At 25.9% G+C, this 22,859-nt stretch overlaps 1 protein-coding gene across 2 annotated transcripts in view; it reads right to left on the bottom strand.

The window, feature by feature from the left end:
* LOC107444534 (uncharacterized) overlaps positions 1-22,859 on the bottom strand; it is a 401,614-nt gene that overhangs the window by 43,022 nt on the left and 335,733 nt on the right. For both annotated transcript variants that reach the window (XM_043043210.2, XM_071182641.1), the window contains 4 exons: positions 20,581-20,752; positions 15,162-15,341; positions 13,596-13,778; positions 8,420-8,578 (listed from right to left, as the gene is read on the bottom strand). In XM_043043210.2, the coding sequence (XP_042899144.1) occupies positions 8,420-8,578; positions 13,596-13,778; positions 15,162-15,341; positions 20,581-20,752 (694 nt within the window). The remainder of the gene's footprint in view (positions 1-8,419; positions 8,579-13,595; positions 13,779-15,161; positions 15,342-20,580; positions 20,753-22,859) is intronic.

The raw sequence follows: 22,859 nt of genomic DNA, 5'->3' as shown, positions 1-22,859 counted from the left end.
AAAAAGTCGAAATTGAAACTAGGAGGACCACTTAAGAACATTACATTTAATTAAAAGAACAATTGCTTTAACCGTTAATCAAGTTAAAACAAAGTTACATTAAAAATTAAATTAAAGAACGAAAATTCCAAACATCGACTGATTAAAAAATAAATTTAAAAGAAAGACTATTAAATGCCAAATATGTAGCTCAATAGTTAAAATAACCAGATTATGCTTCATTTTTCAAAAATAAAATTTAAAATGGCCGAGCTAAAATATTTTATACGCAACACCATAGTAAGTATATAGCACCTTACAACACCCTAGTATAGCATAGGGTTGTCAAAACTAATTAAGCCAATTCTTTCAATTTCTAGCCTTTCCTATTTAAATGCATCAGATATTTTATGAACAAATTAATGAAATAAAATTAAGACTAAGTGATTTGTTAATTAACCCTTTAATTGGTATTAAAATTGAAATCAAAGTTACAGCTAACACAAATACAAAATAAATTTAAAAAAAAATCATATTAAATGTCAACCATGGAACAAAACAGTGACAATGAAATTGTCAGCCATGTTACATAACAATGACAGTAAAAATGTCACCATCTAAATGATAAAAAAATAAATAAATAAATAACATGAACAGATTCAATAAATATCTCAAAAAATTTGAACTTGACATACATACTTTTGAATTGTCTTGTCACACAAACGTTAATTTAATTATTTAAAATTACAAACAGACACAGAGATCATAAAAGCGACGTTAATTTTTGAATAGGAAAAAAGTATACATCCTCTAACTAAACAATGCTTACATCATTTAAGTATTCCTTACTTCTTTTAACATTGATCATGGCGCAATGCCAAGTCATCATAAACCACTTGTTGAGTAATGAAAAAGGTCATGAATATATTTTAGTCGTGATCATTACAATCGTTTGTTTCGTCACGATTCAAAAATATCCTGCTTTATTTGTGTTAGGTTGAGTCTAGGAGTGGATTACGAACGAACAAGTTGAACGCGTGAGAAGTGAATCAAATTATTTATAACCCTATATCAATTACTGGTCAATTGTTTGAAATCTCGATTGAATTACTTCATAAATAGAAACGTGATAAAAACACTTGTGTTTAATGAATGGTTTTGTATTGAGTAGCCTCTTATGGGAATAGTTGGATTTATTGTTAAACGCTACGTTTCGATACCTTTGAATAACTAACAAAAAGACCAATAGAAAGGGATAAAATAATATGAAAATAAATAGTTTATTATTATTAAAATTAATGAATGCTTTTTTTATTTATTAAAATAAACGAAAATGTTTTTTTAAGCATTGAAATTGTTGAAAGCCATTTTTTAAACTTTTCAGTCATAGAAAATACTGAAATTTTTTTTTCTATTTATACTTTGCAACTAATTATGATACTTGGCTATCTTATTCAAAGATATATAAAATATTCATAGACAAAAAAAAGGAAAAAAAATTGTTTTAATAATTTTCTTTTTTCAGTTTAGAAAGTTTAATGGAAAAACAGGAGTAATGAAAAAGGTTCTCCTTAAGGACCCTAACTATTCGCAGAAATTACTCGTTTATTACTAGGAATCTAACCATCACTACCAATTACTTTGACCCTAACTATTTAGAGAAGAACTGATAAAAAATTAACAAGGATTATCATTTTTATTTTCTATTATAGAGAAAAACGTGAATTTGACACTGCAATTAAAATTAACTTTATATAGAAAATATGTATAAATAAAATTTTTTCGATATTTAGATGTTGGTTTACATAACTTAAATTTTAAAATCCTGAAATAAAATACCATTTCATTGTAACTAATCTGCTTAAAACTTAATTCCTCATAAGAATAATATACGTTATGGTATGAAAAAAATATACAGCAGCAGCGAAAAATTTGGAACTTTAAATTTTATTGCTAAAATGTAGTGGCAATAAAAGATTTTGATCAAGAAGTGCAATAATATTTTAACAGTTAATTTCTATCGGAAGGAGCATAACCGTAGGATAAGATTAGCATTTGAACGGTAAAATGAGATATGAGCCTCTGAAAGTGGGAAAGTCCTCTTTTAAATTTAAAAATATTCTGATCTTCAATTCTGGAATTCGTCAATTCAATTCAAGAATTTCATTTTATCAACAATTGTGTATAAAAAAGAAGAAACAAATATGAAATTCAATATTATAAATTCAACAATGAACAAATGTGAAATTCTATTTTAGTCATACAATTTAAAAGTAGTAATTACTATTGTAAAATACTACTGTTAGCACGACTAGTCTAAAATACTGTTGAAAGATACTATTTTTAAAACTAAAAGCAGTATCCAAATTAAAATAAAACCTTTTTATACCGTTAATACTGATTTATGCAAAAAAAAAATCAACTGTTTGAACAGTATGAAACTGTTAAAATTTGCTACTACTAAAGTTGCAAAATTAATCGCAAATTTTCGAATTTTAATATAACTATTGTTCAATTTAAATGAAAAAAAATTCAATCTAAACCCACGTTTACACAGAATTTAAATATTTCTAACAAAGCAGCAATAGTTTTTTTTTATCAACATTGAAACAACCAATGCAGGTTTGCATCAAATTTAAATAATATACTGCTTAAACCTGCAAGAATATTAAACATTTATCAGTAAAGGCTAATAGTCTATTTAAAAATAGCGCCCTCTTTATGAGCTTGTTTATAATGGGTAATTATTGTTAAAAATATAACTGCACTTTGAAATATAACTGCTCAAATTTATTGCAACAACTGTATACAAGCTTCTGAGATTTTATACTATGTGGTTTAATTTAAAACAAAAAAATGGTTCAACAAACAAGTTATTTGAACGATATGATGCAACATAAGCTGCGATATTTTTTACAACATAGAAACTAATTACACATTCCGGTTTCTCTATCAAACTATTCTACAATACTTACATTTTTTATTCCAAACTATAAAATTTCAAATAAAGAAGTTAACGCGATGAAATCAAAATCATTTTCAGACAGTTGAGCCCAAAACAGACCAGTAATAAACATACCAGTTAAGCCCAAATGAAAATGTAGTAATACAGACAATTTAACTACAAGTCTGTTGTTGTGAAAACTAAATATGAAGTTAGAAAGAAATTGAATAGATTAAAAGTAAACGTGACAAAAAGCAGGTGGGCGTTATAAAACAGGTTATTCTCCGAATCATTTTTATTTTTTCCATCCAAACGCCTTCTCAGATGCCCAATACTAACTGTGAAATCATAATAACGTTATGTCAAGTTCTAAGTAGGACGATAGTATCAATGCCAAAATCAGGAATCATTATTGACCTTCAGTAAAGATAAATTGACCTTTATTTATTTATTAAATGAAAGGAATTTTTTTGTTTGAGCAATGATTTAATTCATAATGAAATAAATAAAATAAATGTCATAAACAGTATTTATCTATTTACGTTTTCCTTGCAATTTACGATACAACAAAACAAGCTAAAACTTTACAATTTTGAAAATTTATAACATTCTAAATTTGATAAATTATTATTATAGAAAATTACAGCAAGAAGAAAAAATATGCTTGTAGTATTAATAGTTTGAGAGCATTCTGAATTTGTTAATTTGGAGAAAATAACACTTTTTTATTATTGATGTATGTCGTATTTTTAATTATTATTAATTGTTAGCCTGGCTTATTACTATAATCATCGGAGTTTCAGAAAAAATTCGAGTTGGTTCTTTATTTTTGAATTAAATATTTATTTAATAATTATAAATATTTATAAATATTTATTATTATAAATATTTATTTATTGAAAAATATTAACCAAATAACAATTTAAAAAATAAAAATTAAATCACATGACGTGGTCTTTTAACGCTAAGCAAACAAATTTATATAACTTTTGGCTTACGGGCTTAACATAACTAGTCATAACATTTTAGGCAAGAAAAACTAAAAAACTCAAAATGATAAAACTTTGACTTGATTTTCTTCACTTGTATTATTAAATTTTACTTATGTCAAAAGTCTGCCTCAAACAATTACTACATTTTTCTATTTATTCCGAAAACAAAACCTTAGTCTACAACAGATTTAAAGAAAAAAATAGATATTTTTATTTATGTTTCTATCAATTATCTATTTTCCAAAACATTTAAAAATTAATTGACATAAAACCAAACATGAAACAAATAATTTAATCAATAATAAAAGAATTTAAATAATAAAAAACGCAAATGAAAACAAAAAAACGAATAACGTGCTTTTTCCCTTAGTTTAAAAGTGAAAAATCAAATAGTTTTTTAAAAAAAATCTAATTATTATGTATTTACTGAATTTTACATTCAATACTATTTCAGTTGTATAAAATTATAGTTGCAATTAACTTAAAACATTTAGGAATATATATTATTAATGAATTAGTTTTATTCATAATTTATAAACAAATTCTGACGCTTCCAGGATCCGAAAGTTTTTCTAAGTATTTAAATTACCTGTAGATTCGAGTATCAGGCATTAAAATGACTAATTATAACTTATTGAACTATAAAAATATATAAATAATGAATGAAATATATAGAACAAAATCTAACGTCTGAAACATAAAAATAAAATTTGTCTAAAAACAATAATAATTTAATCTTGTCATTAAATTATTGATTTAAAATACCTGTTTTCATCGAAGGACAGTATCATGATCTCCGTTCCGTCAGGAGATATTTCGAGCTCGAAATTCTAATTTTAGAATTGTTCTCAAAACAAGCATTTTTTAAAAAAATTATATGAAACAAATAAAATCGGAATGGTAACGACTACGTAGAAAAATAAGAACAAAAGTTGTCAGAATACAAGCATCAGTTTTGATGCTTATATAGATATTAGTTTAATTATAAAAAATACTAAATTTTTTAACGTGACACGTGATAAACAGCTGCCCGTACGTCCTTGAAAGTAATGCCATCTTACGGAATTTAAGTAAGTGAATAACTTAACGACTGTATATTAGACAAAAATTATAAAAATAACTTTAAAAACAAAATTTAAAAAATTGTTTAAAGGAAATTTCATGACCGCCTGTAACTTTTGTTGTCGTTGCGATCACGGTCTATATTGTAACTAACTAAAAGAATGAAAAACAGTTTAAAAGGAAAAAAAATTACACGTTTCGGAAATTGTTTACTTCTTGAAAAATTAATTGCTTTTAATTTCTAAAGAAAAATGAAGCGAAACGTTTTAGTTTTAAAAAAATGTTACGTTAGTTTTGTGGCTTTTTTTGTAAACTAGCGTGACAAAAACGCCATCTCAAATCGTTCAGTTGAAAATACTTAGTTGTTCTTCAAAAAGATGGCGCCACCATAAAATTGAAATAAAATTTTATTCTATTATCATTGATTACGTAATATGTATAAAATATCTTTTTTAAATATCTTTTTTATAAATTTTATTTTTTAAAAAAGGAAAAAAACGTCTTTTCAATTTCAATACTTATATATTGCTTAGTTTTCAAAGAATGTTCTTAATCTTTAATGTAGAAATTTTGTAATTAATTTTAAATCGCTCTAAGAATTTTGTTTAATTTTATTGAATGTTTCTTAACACTAGAAAGACTGAAACTTAGTATATACCTATATTGCTCAAAAGCAGTCAAAATGACTGGATTGTGAAAGAATAAATAATGTTTAACGGAATTTGTTTAAAATTAATTTTTAATATTTTTCTATATTATTTACAGTTATATGACAAGTTATTAGTAAATATTAGCAACAAAAAAAAATTATATGTNTCGAAATTCTAATTTTAGAATAGTTCTCAAAACAAGCATTTTTTTTTTTTTTTTACATTTCTATGAAACAAATAAAATCCGAATAGTAACGACTACGAAGAAAAATAAGAATAAAAGTTTTCAGAATCTAAGCATTAGTTTTGATGCTTATATAGATATTAGTTTAATTTTAACAAATATTAAAGTTTTTTAAGTGACACGTGATAAACAGCTGCCCGTATGTCCTTGAAAGTAGTGCCATCTTACGGAATTTACGTAAATGAATTACTTAACGGTTGTATATTAGACAAAAATTATAAAAATAACTTTAAAAATAAATTTTAAAAGATTGTTTAAAGGCGATTTCATGACTGCCTGTAATTTTTGTTGGCGTTGCGATCACGGTTTGTATTGTAACTTACTAAAAGAATAAAAAACAGTTTAAAAGGATAAAAATCACGCGCTTCGGAAATTGTTTAATTTTTGGAATTAATTGGTTTTAAGTTCCAAAGAAAAACAAGAAGAGAAACATTTAAGTTTAAAAAAAATGTTACGTTGTTGTGTAAGTTTTGTTGCTTTTTTTGTAAAATAGCGTGAAGAAAACGCCATCTCAAATCGTTCAGTTGAAAATACTAAGTTGTTCTTCAAAAAGATGGCGCCACCATAAAAATGAAATAAAATTTTACTCTATTATCATTGATTACGTAATATGCATAAAATATCTTTTTTTAACAAAAACATATAAATTTTATTTTTTAAAAAAGGAAAAAATGTTTTTCCAATTTAATTACTTATATATTGCTTAGTTTTCAAAGAATATCTTTAATCTTTAATGCAGAAAGTTTGTAATTAATTTTAAATTGCTTTAAAAATTTTGTTTAATTTCATTAAATATTTCTTAACACTAGAGAGACTGAAACTTAGTATATACCTATCTTATCCAAAAGCAGTCAAAATGACTGGATTGTGAAAGAATGAATAATGTGTAAAGAAATTTGTTTAAAATTAATTTTTAATATTTTTTATATTATTTATAGTTATACAACAAGTTATTAGTAAATATTAACAATAATAAAATTATATGTTGTGCAAAAAGTCACAAAATTCTAAGAAATTGCGTCATTATATGCATCATTGTTTTTCTTATTGAAATTAAAATGCAGTCAAAATGACTTCCTTGGGCAATCTAGTGTTAAGTTATAGCAAGAAAAAAAACGAAAAAAAAAAAGTAAAACAAAATAAAAATTAGGTTTTTTAAAAAAGTCCATATTTCTGTAAATTTTTAAACTAGGCTTACGAAATTTTGTGCAAATATTTCATATAATAACCAAAATAATTGTTACTAGTTATAAATTTATTGCGACTTCTTAGGTATAGGGTGTTTGAAAACACTATTTTCCGTATGTAATTTATTCTCGGTCCCTCAAACCTCTAACAGCTTTAAACGTCATTGATATGAATAATAAATCGCATTATCTAAATACTATAAGTTATAAAGATAATTTCTTTAGAAATATGAATAAATGTAATAGTATGGAAATCTTTCTCTTATGTTATCAACACAAGACATGATTTTTCTTATATTATTTCAGGTTAACCCCATTTACTATTTCTCATAACTAACAATGCTTTCAACATTGATTCAATAAGGGGAAATATTTCAAATAAGTAACAATAGGTAACTTTTTATTCCAATTTTTTTAAACAGAAAATGCAGAACCTTATTTTGTTTCTAACTCAATTTAGTTTAAAGTTCTCTAAATTCTTTTTAACTACTTTAAATTAAAGTTTTAACATTTATTTTAAATTCATAGCATAATATACTAAAAAAATAAATTAATGAACTAGGAGTGTTTTTGCTTTCATATTTATTTTTTAACCATCTTTAAAAGAGCACGAAAAAGGTATACAGCAATTAACAAATAAACTTATTAACTTACAAATAAATAAATATACTTATTATTTAATAACTTATATTTTTATTAAATAATAAAATTAATAAAAAGTAGCAAAAAGTAAAAGTAATAAAAAAAATACAGAAAGGAACAATTTTTTAAAATTATAAAACAACAAACTATCAATAATTTACAGAAATAAACAAATTAGCTTAACAATTACAGAAATAAACAATAAGCAAAAATATCAATTTAAAAACTGCTAAATTAACGAAACATTAAATTTTCAAAGAACAAAAAACAGCCGTTTTCACACTTTCAAGAATGTTCCACATTACCGAAATTTCTGGAAAATTTATCGATGAATTTTACCTCGAAATGCATTGATTTAAGAAATTATCTCGAATAATATCTAGCAAGGTTAATTCTATCACAAAAAAAAAAAAAAAAAAAAAAAAAAAAAAAAAAAAAAAAAAATTGAATTGAATTTATATAAATTTAACGGCCGTAAAATGAAAGAAAAGCACTACAATCAAGGTTAAACTATTTAAAGTTACCATTAACTACAGTAAAAAAAACAATTTTATTTATAGTAATACAATAGTTAAGGAAGATCATTAATCGTCAAATACCTTCACGCAATTGTCATTAGTCAATAAAAAGACTTTCTTTGCATTGTTTTTTGCAGCTATTGATTAGAGAAAACAAAGGATGGGAAAAAATAATTCAGAAATTGTATGATAATAACTTACGTATTCCGCTGACGTTAGGGAATCGGCAGACTTGTGAGTGGCACGTGCAAAATGCAAGGCTTTCTTAGCTTCTTCAATGACGTGATGTAAATCTTCCGAATCAGAATCGGACTCGTTGCTTAAGGTGTATAATCTCTGTCCATGGCTGATCAAGGAAGACTGAAATGTAAATAGGAAGGAAAAATGTTGAATGTTAAATGTTATATGAAAGGTTTCGTAATTGAAAATGTGCGTTTTAAGAAGTATTTTTATAATTTTCGAAACTATTTGATCTTCTTATTTATGGAATTAACTTTTTAAGATCATTATCTTAAACGGCAATTTGGTATTGATATAAATTTAACGAAATCACAAAAGAAGCTTAGTGAGAAAGTAATTCCTAAAATAATAGTTTTTTTTTTATTCTTCCAATGTTAGTACTTATTGTAAATAAGATTAAGTCGTTAAAGATTTAATAAAGAAGGTCAATAATAATTCTAACAAAGAAATTATAAAAAAATGGCAACGTGTTAGGATAAGAAAAATAAATTAAATTTTTTTAACATTTTTAAAAAATTAAAATTAATAACGAAACTGTAGTTTAAGAGCAAAAATTCTTTATAAACATGAATTACCAAGAAAATTCAAGATACAATGCATGTTATTATAGCTATGTCAACCAGAATAGCTGAAATTCGACTGTTTCATTCTTGACGACTAGTTTTGTAAAATATAAAAATATCTCAAAAATTTATGAAAACCCAAAATAATTAAAAAAATTGATGTTTAGATGAAGATTTTTTGTTGAAAAAGTTAAGAAAAATACTATCATTTAGTATTTTTTATCATTTTAGCAGTCTGTAATAATGATTTTCATAATTTCCTTTTTCTTTTTTTTTTTTTTTAAAAAAAGGAGGACATTTTTTATTTCTTTNTTTAACGAAATCACAAAAGAAGCTTAGTGAGAAAGTAATTCCTAAAATAATAGTTTTTTTTTTATTCTTCCAATGTTAGTACTTATTGTAAATAAGATTAAGTCGTTAAAGATTTAATAAAGAAGGTCAATAATAATTCTAACAAAGAAATTATAAAAAAATGGCAACGTGTTAGGATAAGAAAATAAATTAAATTTTTTTAACATTTTTAAAAAATTAAAATTAATAACGAAACTGTAGTTTATGAGCAAAAATTCACTATAAACATGAAATACCAAGAAAATACAAGATACAATGCATGTAATTATAGCTATTTCAATTAGAATAGCTGAAATTCGACTATTTTATTCATGACGACTACTTTTATGAAATTTAAATATATCTCAAAAATTTATGAAGAAAACAAAGTAATTAAAAAAAGTTTATGTTTTGATGAAGATTTTTTGTTGAAAAAGTTAACAAAAATACTATCATCAGGTGTTTTATCAGTCTGTAACGATTTACATAATTTTCTTCTTTTTTTTATAGAAAAGAGAGAACATTCTTTATTTCCTTACTTAATTTGTCAAGATTAATAATGACGAACATTATTCTAAGATTATTGATGGGAAAAATAAAAAGCGATCAACTTGAATAACATCGGATTTTCAGATATATTCCATTTTAAATATAATTAATTAATGCAGATGGTATTTAACGTTACAAAATCAGACCTAAATAAACATTATATTTAACAAAAAACTTTTTTCGAAGTTTTTGGATATTTGACCTCAAAATATGAGTAGTAGCCGCGATCTCGAAAATAGGGCCCTAATAGTTTCATCGGGAGAGCGGTCGAAAGTTTGGACCCTTTATAGTTAATTTTACTTTGTTGTGTATTTCGCCATGTTTGAAAAAATATTCAAACGAATGAGAAATACCTATAAAATACGTTTAGACAAAGATAATTCAAAGCAAAAAATAATTTTTGATAATTATTATTTCTTTACTATTTATTTAAAAGAATTTTGAATATTTTGAATTAAAAGGTAAGCAAACTTTTACATAATTTTAAAGAATTTAATTTTAAACGGCAAAATACTAAATTAGAACGAAATCTAATTCTTGTAAAATCAAAAATTAAATATATTCGACTAAAGATTAAATTTGGTAACTCGGAAATTATTTGACTGTTTGTGCTCAAATTTTGCTTTCTGCCATTTAAAATTATTTTTTCCAAAATGATGCACAAATTTGTACTTAAAAAAAATAAAAACTTTTTTTTCAAAAATAATAAAAAAGATAATTAAAAATTATGTTTTGCATGAAATTATCTTTGGGTAAGACAAATTTTATATCTGGGTTAAAAATATTTTCGATTTGCTTCAAAAGCTTTTGAGATATCATAAATTACATTAAAAGTAAAATTAGCATTAAGGGGTCCAAAATTTCAACCGTTCTTCTGACCAAATAATTCAGCCCGAATTTTACAAATTGCGATTACCCCCTGGTCCCATATTACGAGGATCAAAGAATCCGAATTAGTCAGGATAAAAAAAATGCTTATTCAGAGAAAACACGTTTTAGTGTCTGATTCCGTTACTTAGAATGTCGTTCGCGCCTATTAATAAGTGTATTTAAGGTTTTGCTTTTAAAACATTAAGATTGAGTCCAAGTATTTGAAAATCTGATCAGTAAAACAAAGTTATTCAGTAAGTTCACTTTTCCTTCTGCACAATTGTACTGTTGACGCATTCGTAAGAATTATATAGTGGAATGACGAGTGTATGGTAAATTGTTTTTTCAGCTTAGTGTGTTTTTAATCGTGGAATCATAATTCTCAAATATGTATCTTTGAAGGCAAATTATTTTAATCATAGTTGCAATTAAATTTTTATTTAACTTACATTTTTAATATTCTTGTAAATATTTTTACAGCATAGGATCAGGTGGTGTAAAGTGTATATAAAATTAAGCTTTTTTAGTTTTTTAAAAAGAAAAGAAAAGAAGGCTCAAAAATCAAACAATTAAATTTATTTTACCTAAACTTTTGATGCATTTTATACACAATGGATTGATATAGATTAAATATAAAGCATAAATTATAAATTTTGTTTATTTTCTTACGGTAATGCATTCAAAGGAAAATGTTTTGATGTACCCACTCTGGGTTAAAGTGGATATACTTCCAAAATTAGTATATATTTCATTAAAAAACGTAGTTAAATATTGTTTTAGACAGGAAAATGGCGTTCAGTAAATGCATCACGATTACATTTAAAAAATAATTGCTAAAAATAATTTATTTTTCAAATTTTAAAATTAAAGAGTCAATGTTCATGGCTATCAAAATAAGGTTTCACTTCGGTTTCATTTTGCTAAATTCTACTCAATTACATCAAAAAGCAATGAAAGTGTAATAGTTTTTGACTTATTTAAATTATAAATGAGAGTATAAAAATAAATGTTTATAGTAGTATTAATGTAAGTGTTTTTACTATTTGTTCTAGCAAACATGTATTTTTATTCAATATGGCTATTTTAAAAAAAAATTCCATGAAAAAACTGCCACATGTAGGCAGAAGCTTGCATGAAAACTCATCTATATCTTTAAATGTGCTTACTAAGTTGTACTATTAAGCTATTTTGGTAATTTTTTTAATCGTACTACATGTCAGTTATATATCTATTTCCCCCCTACTCTCTTATTAAAAAAATTGTGTTTTTAGTGTTAAAATTACTGTGCAGGGCTATAATCAAACAGGTAAATTATTTTTTAAAGCATAAAATTATAAAATTTAGAGCATTGGAGCTAAAGCTGACACAGAAGTAAAAAAAAAATATCCCCATCATACAATACTTAGCTAAGCCTAACCATATACACACTTTACCACACCTCAGAAAACAATTCATAATAAAAATAATTTTGAAATTTATTCTTGAATTTCTACGTATATTTGTACTTTAGATGTTCTTCTACCATTTTAAACTAAAATTAATATTCTTAATGATATTAGAAGAAAGTTCATGAACAGCTTAAATTAGCATACTGAATAAGCTACGTTCATAAATAGATAGTTTGTAAACATTAATTTTTTTTATCCGTTCTTAAACTAAAATAAAAACGCTTGTCGCAATCCCAGTAAATGTCTCTAAAAATATTAAACAAATTAGCTCAATTTAAAAGGCCATATACCCCATATACACCATATACCCCATGAACACACTTTACCCCTCCTGACCATATATATTATTAAAATATTTTCCGTTGCTCAAAGGATTTTTTTTTCGTTAATAGTTTGTTAAATAATAATTATTTATTCAGATTCTAAAGGTATTCTCCTTTCAAAATGCTATATTTTTTTGTTAAACCTTTTTACCTGTGAGTAACAAAATAGAAGTACTGTGACATTTTTTAAGCATACTCATTAAAAATTTATGAAATTATACAGACTTCTCAAAACTTGATATAAAAAGTCCTGTAAATGTTTACATATTTTTAAATAATCATTTGAAATTTACTTTAAGATATGAAAAATGTTGTTTAAATTAATCTTTTATAAAGCTATATCCAAATTTACTTCGCAAAACATGATTTTTCTGAAGAATCGAAANGTCCTGTAAATGTTTACATATTTTTAAATAATCATTTGAAATTTACTTTAAGATATGAAAAATGTTGTTTAAATTAATCTTTTATAAAGCTATATCCAAATTTACTTCGTAAAACATGATTTTTTGAAGAATCGAAAAATAAAATAACTGTTTAAAATAATTTTAAAAAATATCACTCAAAATATTATAATATGAATAGATATTGAGCTTTTTTTTAATGTATAATTATTTTAAAAAAATATACCAATAAACATTTTTAAATGAATATTACACTAAAAAATATTGTGAAAATATTTAATACACACTATCGTTTCTGAAAAATTGCTTAATTTAAAGATTTTTAAATCTGTCAGTGTTTCAAAAGTCATCAATTCGGAGTGAACATCAAACAGTGATTATTTAAATTGTTTGCTTCAAAAAATAACAAAATTGCAAATGTCAGAATAACAACAGGGAACACCATAAATATCAACTACTGTTAATAAATATATACCAAGATTAACTGATAAAAGAAGTACAGTGTCACAACAAATTATTTTTAAACTTTGAAGTTAATTTTATTAAATCCTCTTTTTCACCACCTGAATTAATCAATACAATAGAACCTCATACAAAGCACATTTAAAAAAATCAGTCAAATTATTACCAAAAATAATTATCTAATATACCTTTGATGATTTTTTAGGCGACCTTGGTGCATCGTTTTTATTCGTTTTGTTATTTGAGGAATTGATGAATCTCAGAGGTTGACCAATGGCGGATCCATAATCATCTCCAAATTCTGTCAACTTCCGAAGAGCTTCTTCATCAACTGTAGCCTCCGAATAACCTTCGCTTAAGTAAGGCATTTCCTATAAAAAGTATGATGGAATAGTTAAGTATTATACAATAGGTCCTATTATATCGGATGAAATTTCAAAATTTAAATAGAAATCATATACAGAATATGTTGCTTCACCATTTGCAAAATTAGTAATTTTAGTATGTTTTTAAAGGCCAGTTCATGTAAAATGTCAATGCAACGTACTTAAATGTGTAAAATAGATGTGTGTATATATGTGTATATATTCAGTATAAATCTTAATTGATTTTTATCAACATTGCTAGCCATAAGGTCATTGTTAATGAGTACAGTTAAACTTCCTTACTTCTTTATAGGCTATTTCTTCTAGCTTAAATGAGCCAAAAATCAGATTTTACAGAGATTATAGAGAGAAAGCATATCGAAAAAACAAATAGTCGGGAAAAATGTTTATGAAGATCAAGATAAGTAAGAGTTAATTGCATTGTTTTCGGGACAGATCTACAGATTAGCGACAGGTATAAGTCTCTATAAACTATTTTATTGTCCGGTAAAAATGCAATTTTTTACAAATGTTTTTATTTTTTTCTTATTTTACAGATTCTATCAATGTAATAAATAACCGTTCGAGTAATATGTATAATAATATAAATTGAGTAAATTGAAAACAACCGAAATGGATACCTGTTAGATAAGTGTAACTTGAAAATGAACTTCAGTTATAAAACAGATATTTTGAGGAATACTCAAAATGTTATTCATAGTGTGTTTATTTTGTATTTTATTTGGTAGTATAATATGTTGAATAATTGATATTTGAATTTTGATTTTTAAATCGATACACAACATTATGTATATACTCTATAAATGTTAATTGAAAATAAATTGTTTATTTAGAGTATTAACAAGTTATAAACTATTATAAGGTGCATTTTAATAATTATAAGTTTTGAATTTATTCAATTATTAGCAATTAGTTAATTTCAGTTAAGTTTCAACGCTTAATAATTTTTAAAATATTATCTTCATACCTAATTTTTTAAATTTAAAAAAAAAAACTATGAAAATACAATACATGCATTGAAAACTTTCGTAAATAGTTATCTACGTAAGATAAATCTTATAATTTTAAATTCATGATAAAAAAAAAAAACAATTTTAATAAAAAAACGCGTAAAAATAGTTATATGGCATGAAAAGTTAAAAATAAATAAATAAATAACAAACATAATAAATACGGAAATATATTTTTTTAAATCTATATAATAAAGAGTTTAATAAAATAATTTCATAAAACGTAACGGTATGAAACACTGAAATATAGCACAAAGAATTTCCGAACAAAAAGATTAAAATTAGTAAATCCTGATTAATTATTAAAAGGAAAAAAAGAAGGTTAAACTGATTAAAAGATAACATGAATAATCATTACCTGATAACTGTCCCAAACTTGATCCGATACCGTACTTTGCTCTTCCAAATTAGTCAAAATGACGTCACTTTCCACGGGTGATGGGATTTCGGAATGAAGGCACTCATTACAACTGTCATCAAGAGCTAAGTCTTCGCTTAAGTTTTTCAGAACTAAATCATCACCACGGGATATTTTAACCTGAAATAGAAGAATACATGATCATTGTGAATGAATAACTTTTAAATCACTGAATAAGGAATGAAGTAGTTAGCTTTTATTTTGTAGCTGTGTTAAAAGATAAACATGTCATGTAATTTGACATACAAGGAAGAGTTGTTGACATATTATAAACCCTCTAGGTTTAATGATTAAGATAATTTTCATAAGGGGGAAAAATATCGATTTTGTTCAACCAATTTATGTCAAAGCTTAGACACTTACTGTCATAAAAATCTAGATTTATGACAATTCAGAGCCTACTTTGTTCTTATGCGGAATATCAAATGAAAACTAGTAATATTTGGAGCTTGTATGATGATTATAGAGACTTGTAAATTTTTTTCAAGCACATTAGCCTAGAGCAGGAGTAGTCAAGGCCTGCTGAGGAGTGGAGTTAAGGGTTTTTATGACTTATCTAGAAATTCCATGTTTAATATCGCAATTCAAAAGTTTTAAGGTAGATTTGATAGAGTTTTGGGTGCATGTAAGGTATGAGTGAGCTAGAGGTCTTCATACTAGGTCGTGAGTTCGTTAAAACAGTCCTTTTGTTGGTTGTGGTGCGGTAGTTTGGAGAGAATGTTTACAGGTCAGGCGTTGTCCAGGTCTTCATACTAGGTTCAAAATAAAGTGGTATTCCCAACACGGCTATTAAAAAGGCAGAGTTGTTAAAATTGGAACTATGTGCTAGGTCATGGTTAAGTTGTGCGTGTATAATATAAGAGTATTCTGTTTTCAGTAAAAAAAAAAGTCGTGAGGATTTTTATCGCCATGACTCTTTTATACTTATTAAAGAGCCGTGGTGATCCACGTTCGAATCCCAGCATAGTGTGTCGATACGAATTCAACACAAGGTTTGCACCGACCACAGTGGTCACGTAAAGTATCCTCAGAGGTAGACGAATATCATGGGTTAAAAGCTCTTTGCCGTGGAAGATTTTTTTCCATGCAATGAAAATACGGGTTAGTTCCATAAAAATATCCTCCACAAGGCAAATTTCTCCAAATACTTGATCCAAGTATTCCATTGCTTTCCGGATTGGGGTTTAAAATTACAAGGCTGAAAAGTTGAACATTGGTAGTCAAAAACTCAAAATTGCATCGGCTGTTCAACGAAGGTTATAAAATTAAAAAAAAGAGCCTAATAAAAGTTAGATTTTAAGCAGTTGTTCTATGAAACAAATATCGCTCCCATATGAATATATATATATATAAATAATTATATATTGTTAATAAAATTATAATTAATTAATATTATTAATACTAATTATAATTTAAATTAATACATTGTAATTAATATATTTATTATATTAATTGTATTGTTAATTAATATTGTTTTAAATTGTTAATAAAATTTTTATAAATTGAAATTTAAAATTCGCAAACTAAAATAAATTTCCTTAAACCATATTCAAAAAAATAAAGTTTTCTATATTTGAAATATAATCACATTTTTTGATCCATGAATTGATATTATTAAGTTTGCTTTTTTTAAGCAGTATACAATTTCTGTATTTTCTTCCTTCTATTTGATATTATTTTCAATTTATATTTCAGGAATATTTTTAATTTATAAAAAATTATTCTTCCAAACCAACACTTTTAACCATTTGTATATAGAGCAGATTTATTAATTTACTTTTAATTAATTTTTTTTTAACAAAAATTGCTTCAGTTTTCAAGTAACTGCGTTATTTATTATAAAAAAATAAATAATGTTTACTATTTTGATATCTAAATGCATAGAACTGCAAATAAATTCCATTTCAAAAGATATCTCAAATAAAATAAACGAAAATAAATGATAATTGAAAAAAGTAAAAGAAAGATTACTATATGTTTGAGTAATTACTTGAAAATTCTAACCCATAACTGGGTGGTATTAAAATAGTTGTTTACTTTAACTGCACACTACTTCGAATCGCAATTTCTTTGAATGTGTAATTTAGGATATTAATTATTAATATAGAAATGCAATTAAGTGATATTATATTTAGATTTCTAAACAAACTTTTCCTCTCAGCAATATTCTGAACATGTTAAGGAATTCGTTTAATTTATATTAAACGAGTGTGTTTATTTTTTTGAACGTTTAAAATAGCAAAATATAGTTTCCATTAAAATTAAATTTTAACTATAGGAATTCTCTTTATTTCAATGGCTACTTAAAAGCTTTGACCCAAAACTTAGTGCTATTATATAATTTTTGAAAAGTTATTTTTGTTGTATCCGCATTCTAATACTGATGGTAAATGTTCTTTGAAAGTATAATTCAGAATTTTATCAATAATTTATCTAAAATTACAATAAAAAGAAATGCTGAAGAGACCAGAAGGTTCTGCTTTCTGTTCGCTTTGCTCACCAACCCCCATGACTGTTTTGCAATTTTTTTGTCTGACTATTAATAAATTGACATATCAAATTAGGAATTATTTACTTAAACTATTAGAAAAAACTAATTTTTTTTATTGTATTTACACAGATTTGGTTTTCGATTCTATTGGAATAACCTAATAGCCTAATAATTTTGCTCAATTATCATGCTAACAAAATTCACGAACTTGCTTTTTACAAAAACTTGTCAAATATTCTATGACAAAAAGAACATAATGAAAACAGAGCGAAAAATTAATTCTTAATATTGCGTTAGAATTATCAAGTGTTATTTTGTACTCTTTATTGTAATTACACGTGTTGACTGTTTACATAAAATTTATTTTAAATTATAACCGGTGTTGAATAGCCGACCCAATTCTGAATTTATGACAAGGTTTAACTCCGGAGACTAGTAATTTCGAAACCAACTCTGAAGAGAAGGAAACTCCTGGATCAAGCCTTGGGAGAAACTAGCCTTCTTGGAGACTTTTTAATGGAGCTAACCCTCATCCGCGTTACATCGAGGGGAAACCTCCCATGGTTAGCCCGAAAGCAAAGAGTATATGACCATTGATTGGTCTACCACTGAGGATATTTCACGTCAGCACTGTGAGCCAGGAGTAGAATTCTTATCAACCATCAGCCACCGCTGGGATTCGAACCTGTGTAAATTTATCGGGAGATGAATGCTCTATCCCCTGAGCCACCGCGGGTCTGCATAAAATTTATTATACATTTAAAATCGTAAAGAAATAGTAATATTATAATGAAAATTCTTTCATAAAATGTTACATAATAAACCCTTGGTAGAATGCCAGTGTTGAGTTCGATCTAGGCAACCGATTTAACACCCGGCGTATATACGCAGAGCAGCAAGGTTAGTGTTAAATCTGCCATAAATGAAAGTTCTCTCGTTGGTTGTGGTGTAGAAGTTTAAAGAGAGGGTTATTACCTCAGAGAAAATTAACATAATATAGGATCAAACATAATATAGGATGGTAAATAAATAATCCTAACAAATACCAATAATTAAGAGAAAAATAAATAACACTGCGCTGTTAGGAAAAAAAAAACTTTCAAGCCTTGACACAATTTTTACTATTTTTTGCGTAAAATAACCTCTTGAATCCTATTATGATCTTTGTTTAAGCCCATCAGTCATAGTTTTCTGGGAATACCCCGCCTCCAGATAAAGGTAAGTGAAGAGTGAAGAGAAAAAACCAGGGTCATATTCGGATTTAGGTGGTTATTTTACGTTAGAATGGTATATATGTTCAAAATGAAGAATAAAAACAAAGAAAAATTATGGACATATGAAAGAAAAAAAAAGGGGGGGGGAAATAATAAGTAAAAAAATAACAAACAACAGCTTAAAAAAAAGAAGAAAAAAAAAGGATGAAATTTTATTTAAAAAACCGGAAAAAAAAGATATAATCTTTTCTTCAGCCCACACGATTATATCCGCAAAACAGAGTNGTTATATCTTTAACTAACCCTGGGCTGATGATAGCTAAAAATATCGGGAATTCCTTTGTTTACTAAATATCATACCATGTGATTTTTCTGTCCAATGAGAATGCATGTAAAGGCAAGACGACAATTTTCGTTTTATGATATATAGAAGGATAATATTTTTTCATTTTGACTTGGCAACATATTGAAATGATCGATGAGCTCCATTAACTTACTGATTCATTTACGGATGACTGACTCAATATCAGGTGACAACTGGCAATTTCATCGCTCGCATGCAATCTGTACTTTACAGGAACACAATGCTCCTGACCCTATTTAGACTTTAAAGAGAAAGAGAGGAGAAAAAAACAGCTTTAAAAATGCGAACCATTTTTGAAGTATATTACCGAACGTCATAAAATAATATTGTACATGCTGGATCGTGACCTCAGAGGTACAAGTAAGTGAAAATAGGACAAAATATAAATGGTGGAAGAGGATTCTTCTCTGGGAATGCATTGTTCTTTCAAATATTTAATATCAACATGAATCATAATGATCTAGGATAATGCTTCAGGAAATAAATAGACCTTGTAAGTGAAATGGATTTTATTGAAATGGATGATTTTAAGTTTCGAGGTGAGGTAATTTTAATATTTAATAAAGGTCAATTAAAAGTTTGAACTTTTCTGTTTAAAATGTTCTGGATAAATAGTTTTAATTTAAAACATTTAAAGATGAATTTCTTAACAAAATTTCATGTTTTTCCCAAAGAAAACATTACTGTTACGAAGCGCAATATGAATAGAAAACCTAATACTGGATTATAAAAGAGAAGTAGACAATCTCGCCATATTTACTAATTTTAAAATTCAAAGAACTATTATCGAAATAAGTGTGCGATAATTATTGTGGCTTATGTGAGTTTATCATGCATGGTTCCCATAAGAAAATTTATTTAAGGTGTTTTTCAGACTTAATTTAAAATGTTGTTGTTACAACAGCCAAGAGAAAAATTTCCAAGAAACAGAACAGAATTTAAAATGTTGTTGTTACTACAGCCAAGAGAAAAATTTCCAAGAAACAGAACAGAAGTCAACAGAACAATTAAAGGCAGTTGTATTGTAAATTAGTTACCCTAACCATGCAAAATTTCACGACCCCGTGCATCTCTACTCCTTTTCATCAAACGTTAAATGTTTCACTTAAAATAAGAGAACCATTTTGAAGTAAATGGCTCTATTTAAACCGAAACCGAATAAATAAAAATCGTGATTATACATTATTGAATTTAAACTTTGAACTTTATAAAAAAATTAATAAAACTATTTTTTTTTAAATAAAATTTTTAAATAAGCTGAAAAGATTAAAAAAAGACGCAGAAACTTACCTCCGAATGTGATTCATCATTCTCAGAATAAAAGTTATTTTCAGAGCTTTCTAAGAATGTAGATTGTTGAGAAAAATGCCTTGATCTACTTCCGTATCCAGTAAAGGAATTAGTGAGAGTTTTTGACCTTTGACGTCCATTGTCACTGTCATTCAATGCACTCCTGGAAGACCTATTAATGAAAGCCACGAAAACATCAAAAAGCATTCTAGAAATTGTCTATAGTTAATTTTACTTTTTTTGAATTCCTCATTTTTTTTAAATTCAATTGTTTTTATGAAGTTATACCTTAAAATTTAAAATTCCGGAGAATATATAATAGAGGTTTTATCATCAAAACAAAGCTCGGAAATATTAAAAAAATTATTTGATTATTTAATCAATTTATTTTAAACCAATTAAATGAAAACTTTTAATGTAACGAAATGTTTTATTTTTAAAAGTATGTCAAAAACATATAAATTAAGGAATATTTTAAATTTTCGTGTAAAGAAAACAAACAAACAAATGTGACTACCATGTAAGAATAAAATTGTAAAATGTCTATTTACTTCTTGTTCGCAAAAGAAACAACTCATTTTATTTAAAAAAATATTGAATATCAAACTTGATTTCTAAACAACTTGTACGCATTTTCCAAATATGTGAAAGGACTTCAAAGTCCCTAGATAGCAATTTTTATCAATTAGTCAATCATCAATTATCAATTATAAAAATTTTTTTTAAATATATGAATAAACTTTTAGCATACTTAAGAGAATAATATTCATTGATTAAATAACCTCATTTGTAAACATGATATTTCCTTAATTTTCTTATGATTTAATAATAATTTTTAAGCTATAAGTTGATTCAACATACATCTCAGTTTAAAGCACTGGCAGAGGACACGGCTCATTAAAATGCGCCTAAGAAAAATCAAGCTGATTACTCATTTTTCTGCATGTTTTTAATAAGACTAAAGGATATGGGCTGATAGTAAAAAACGTAAAAAATAACAGGCCTTATAGAAAATATTAAACTCTTACAATTAGCTAGGTGCACATCAAAATAACGGTGAAATATACACAACTTTATATACTCTAGTCTTTTCTTAAATAGCTTGATTTGTACAGATAATATATCTCTTATTAAACTTTATAATTATTTAATAGCTATCATTAACTCATAAATTGATTTAGTATATTTCTCGATTTAAAGAGCTGGCGGCAAAACAAAAATCATGACTTAGCACCTAAGCGAATTCAGGCTAATTGAACAATCATTCATATAGTTTCTAATTAGCCTAAAGGCATATCGGCTTATTATAATAAACCCAAGAAGCCTCGCTGAATAGAAAATACTAGTGGCCGTACCAATTACCCAGGCGCATATTTAAATAGCGATTTAATTAGCATAAGGTCAGATTTTAAGGTCTAATTAGCCAACAATATACACATTTCTAAAAATAACAAGAAGCCACATAGGTTTATTTTGGCTTGAAAATAATAAAAAAAAACTATTTTTAAACTTGTCAAAGATTCTGTCATTTTAATCTTAAAGGAAGCGTAAAAATTTTGTTATTTTTAAGATACAATGGCGGAAAGAAAATATTTCTTTTTATCTGTACAGAAGAATCATAAATCAAAAGTAAATACGTGTCTTCAACCTCAGTGTTTACCGTTACTTCCATTTTTGTTATCCAATGACGCGGATAGTATGATTTATTGCCAAACTGAATCACCGGCTAATTTAGGAATGTATTGTGTTTCGATAATAAGTGCTCGTTTGCTTTGAAAACGAAATCGAAAAATGAAAATTTATTTTTATGACAACGCAGCGTTATTTTCTTAAAATTTTTTTGTCGGTAAACGGTCCTTAAATAAAAATTTACTGAACTGCTTTGCGTGCGCACCAAAAAACAAAACTTTATAATGATTTAAAAATGTAAAAAAAAAAACGTGTGACACACTTTTGGTGCTTTTTCCTATTAATCATTTTCATTATTATTATTTCCAGCAGTTCAGAATATATAGGTGATTAAGTTATTTTAAATATTTTTTTAACAATGGAGTTAATCGATCACACTAGTCAAGATGCAAATTAGAAAACTAGAGCGCGGAACGACAAAAAGTACCTGGGATAAATGCGTTTTCAAATGTATGTCAAAAATTGAATTCTATGAAAACAAAAAAAAATTTATTTGATTTTGACGCTTTCCCCCTATCATCATTGTCATAGACGTTTTCCAGAAGTTCTTAACAAGAGAATAAGTATTTTTTTTTATAGAATTAATCGAT

Source organism: Parasteatoda tepidariorum, chromosome 6 (assembly GCF_043381705.1).
Source record: "Parasteatoda tepidariorum isolate YZ-2023 chromosome 6, CAS_Ptep_4.0, whole genome shotgun sequence".
In the NCBI taxonomy this organism is placed as follows: domain Eukaryota; kingdom Metazoa; phylum Arthropoda; class Arachnida; order Araneae; family Theridiidae; genus Parasteatoda; species Parasteatoda tepidariorum.
This window is presented reverse-complemented; position numbering and strand designations above follow the sequence as displayed.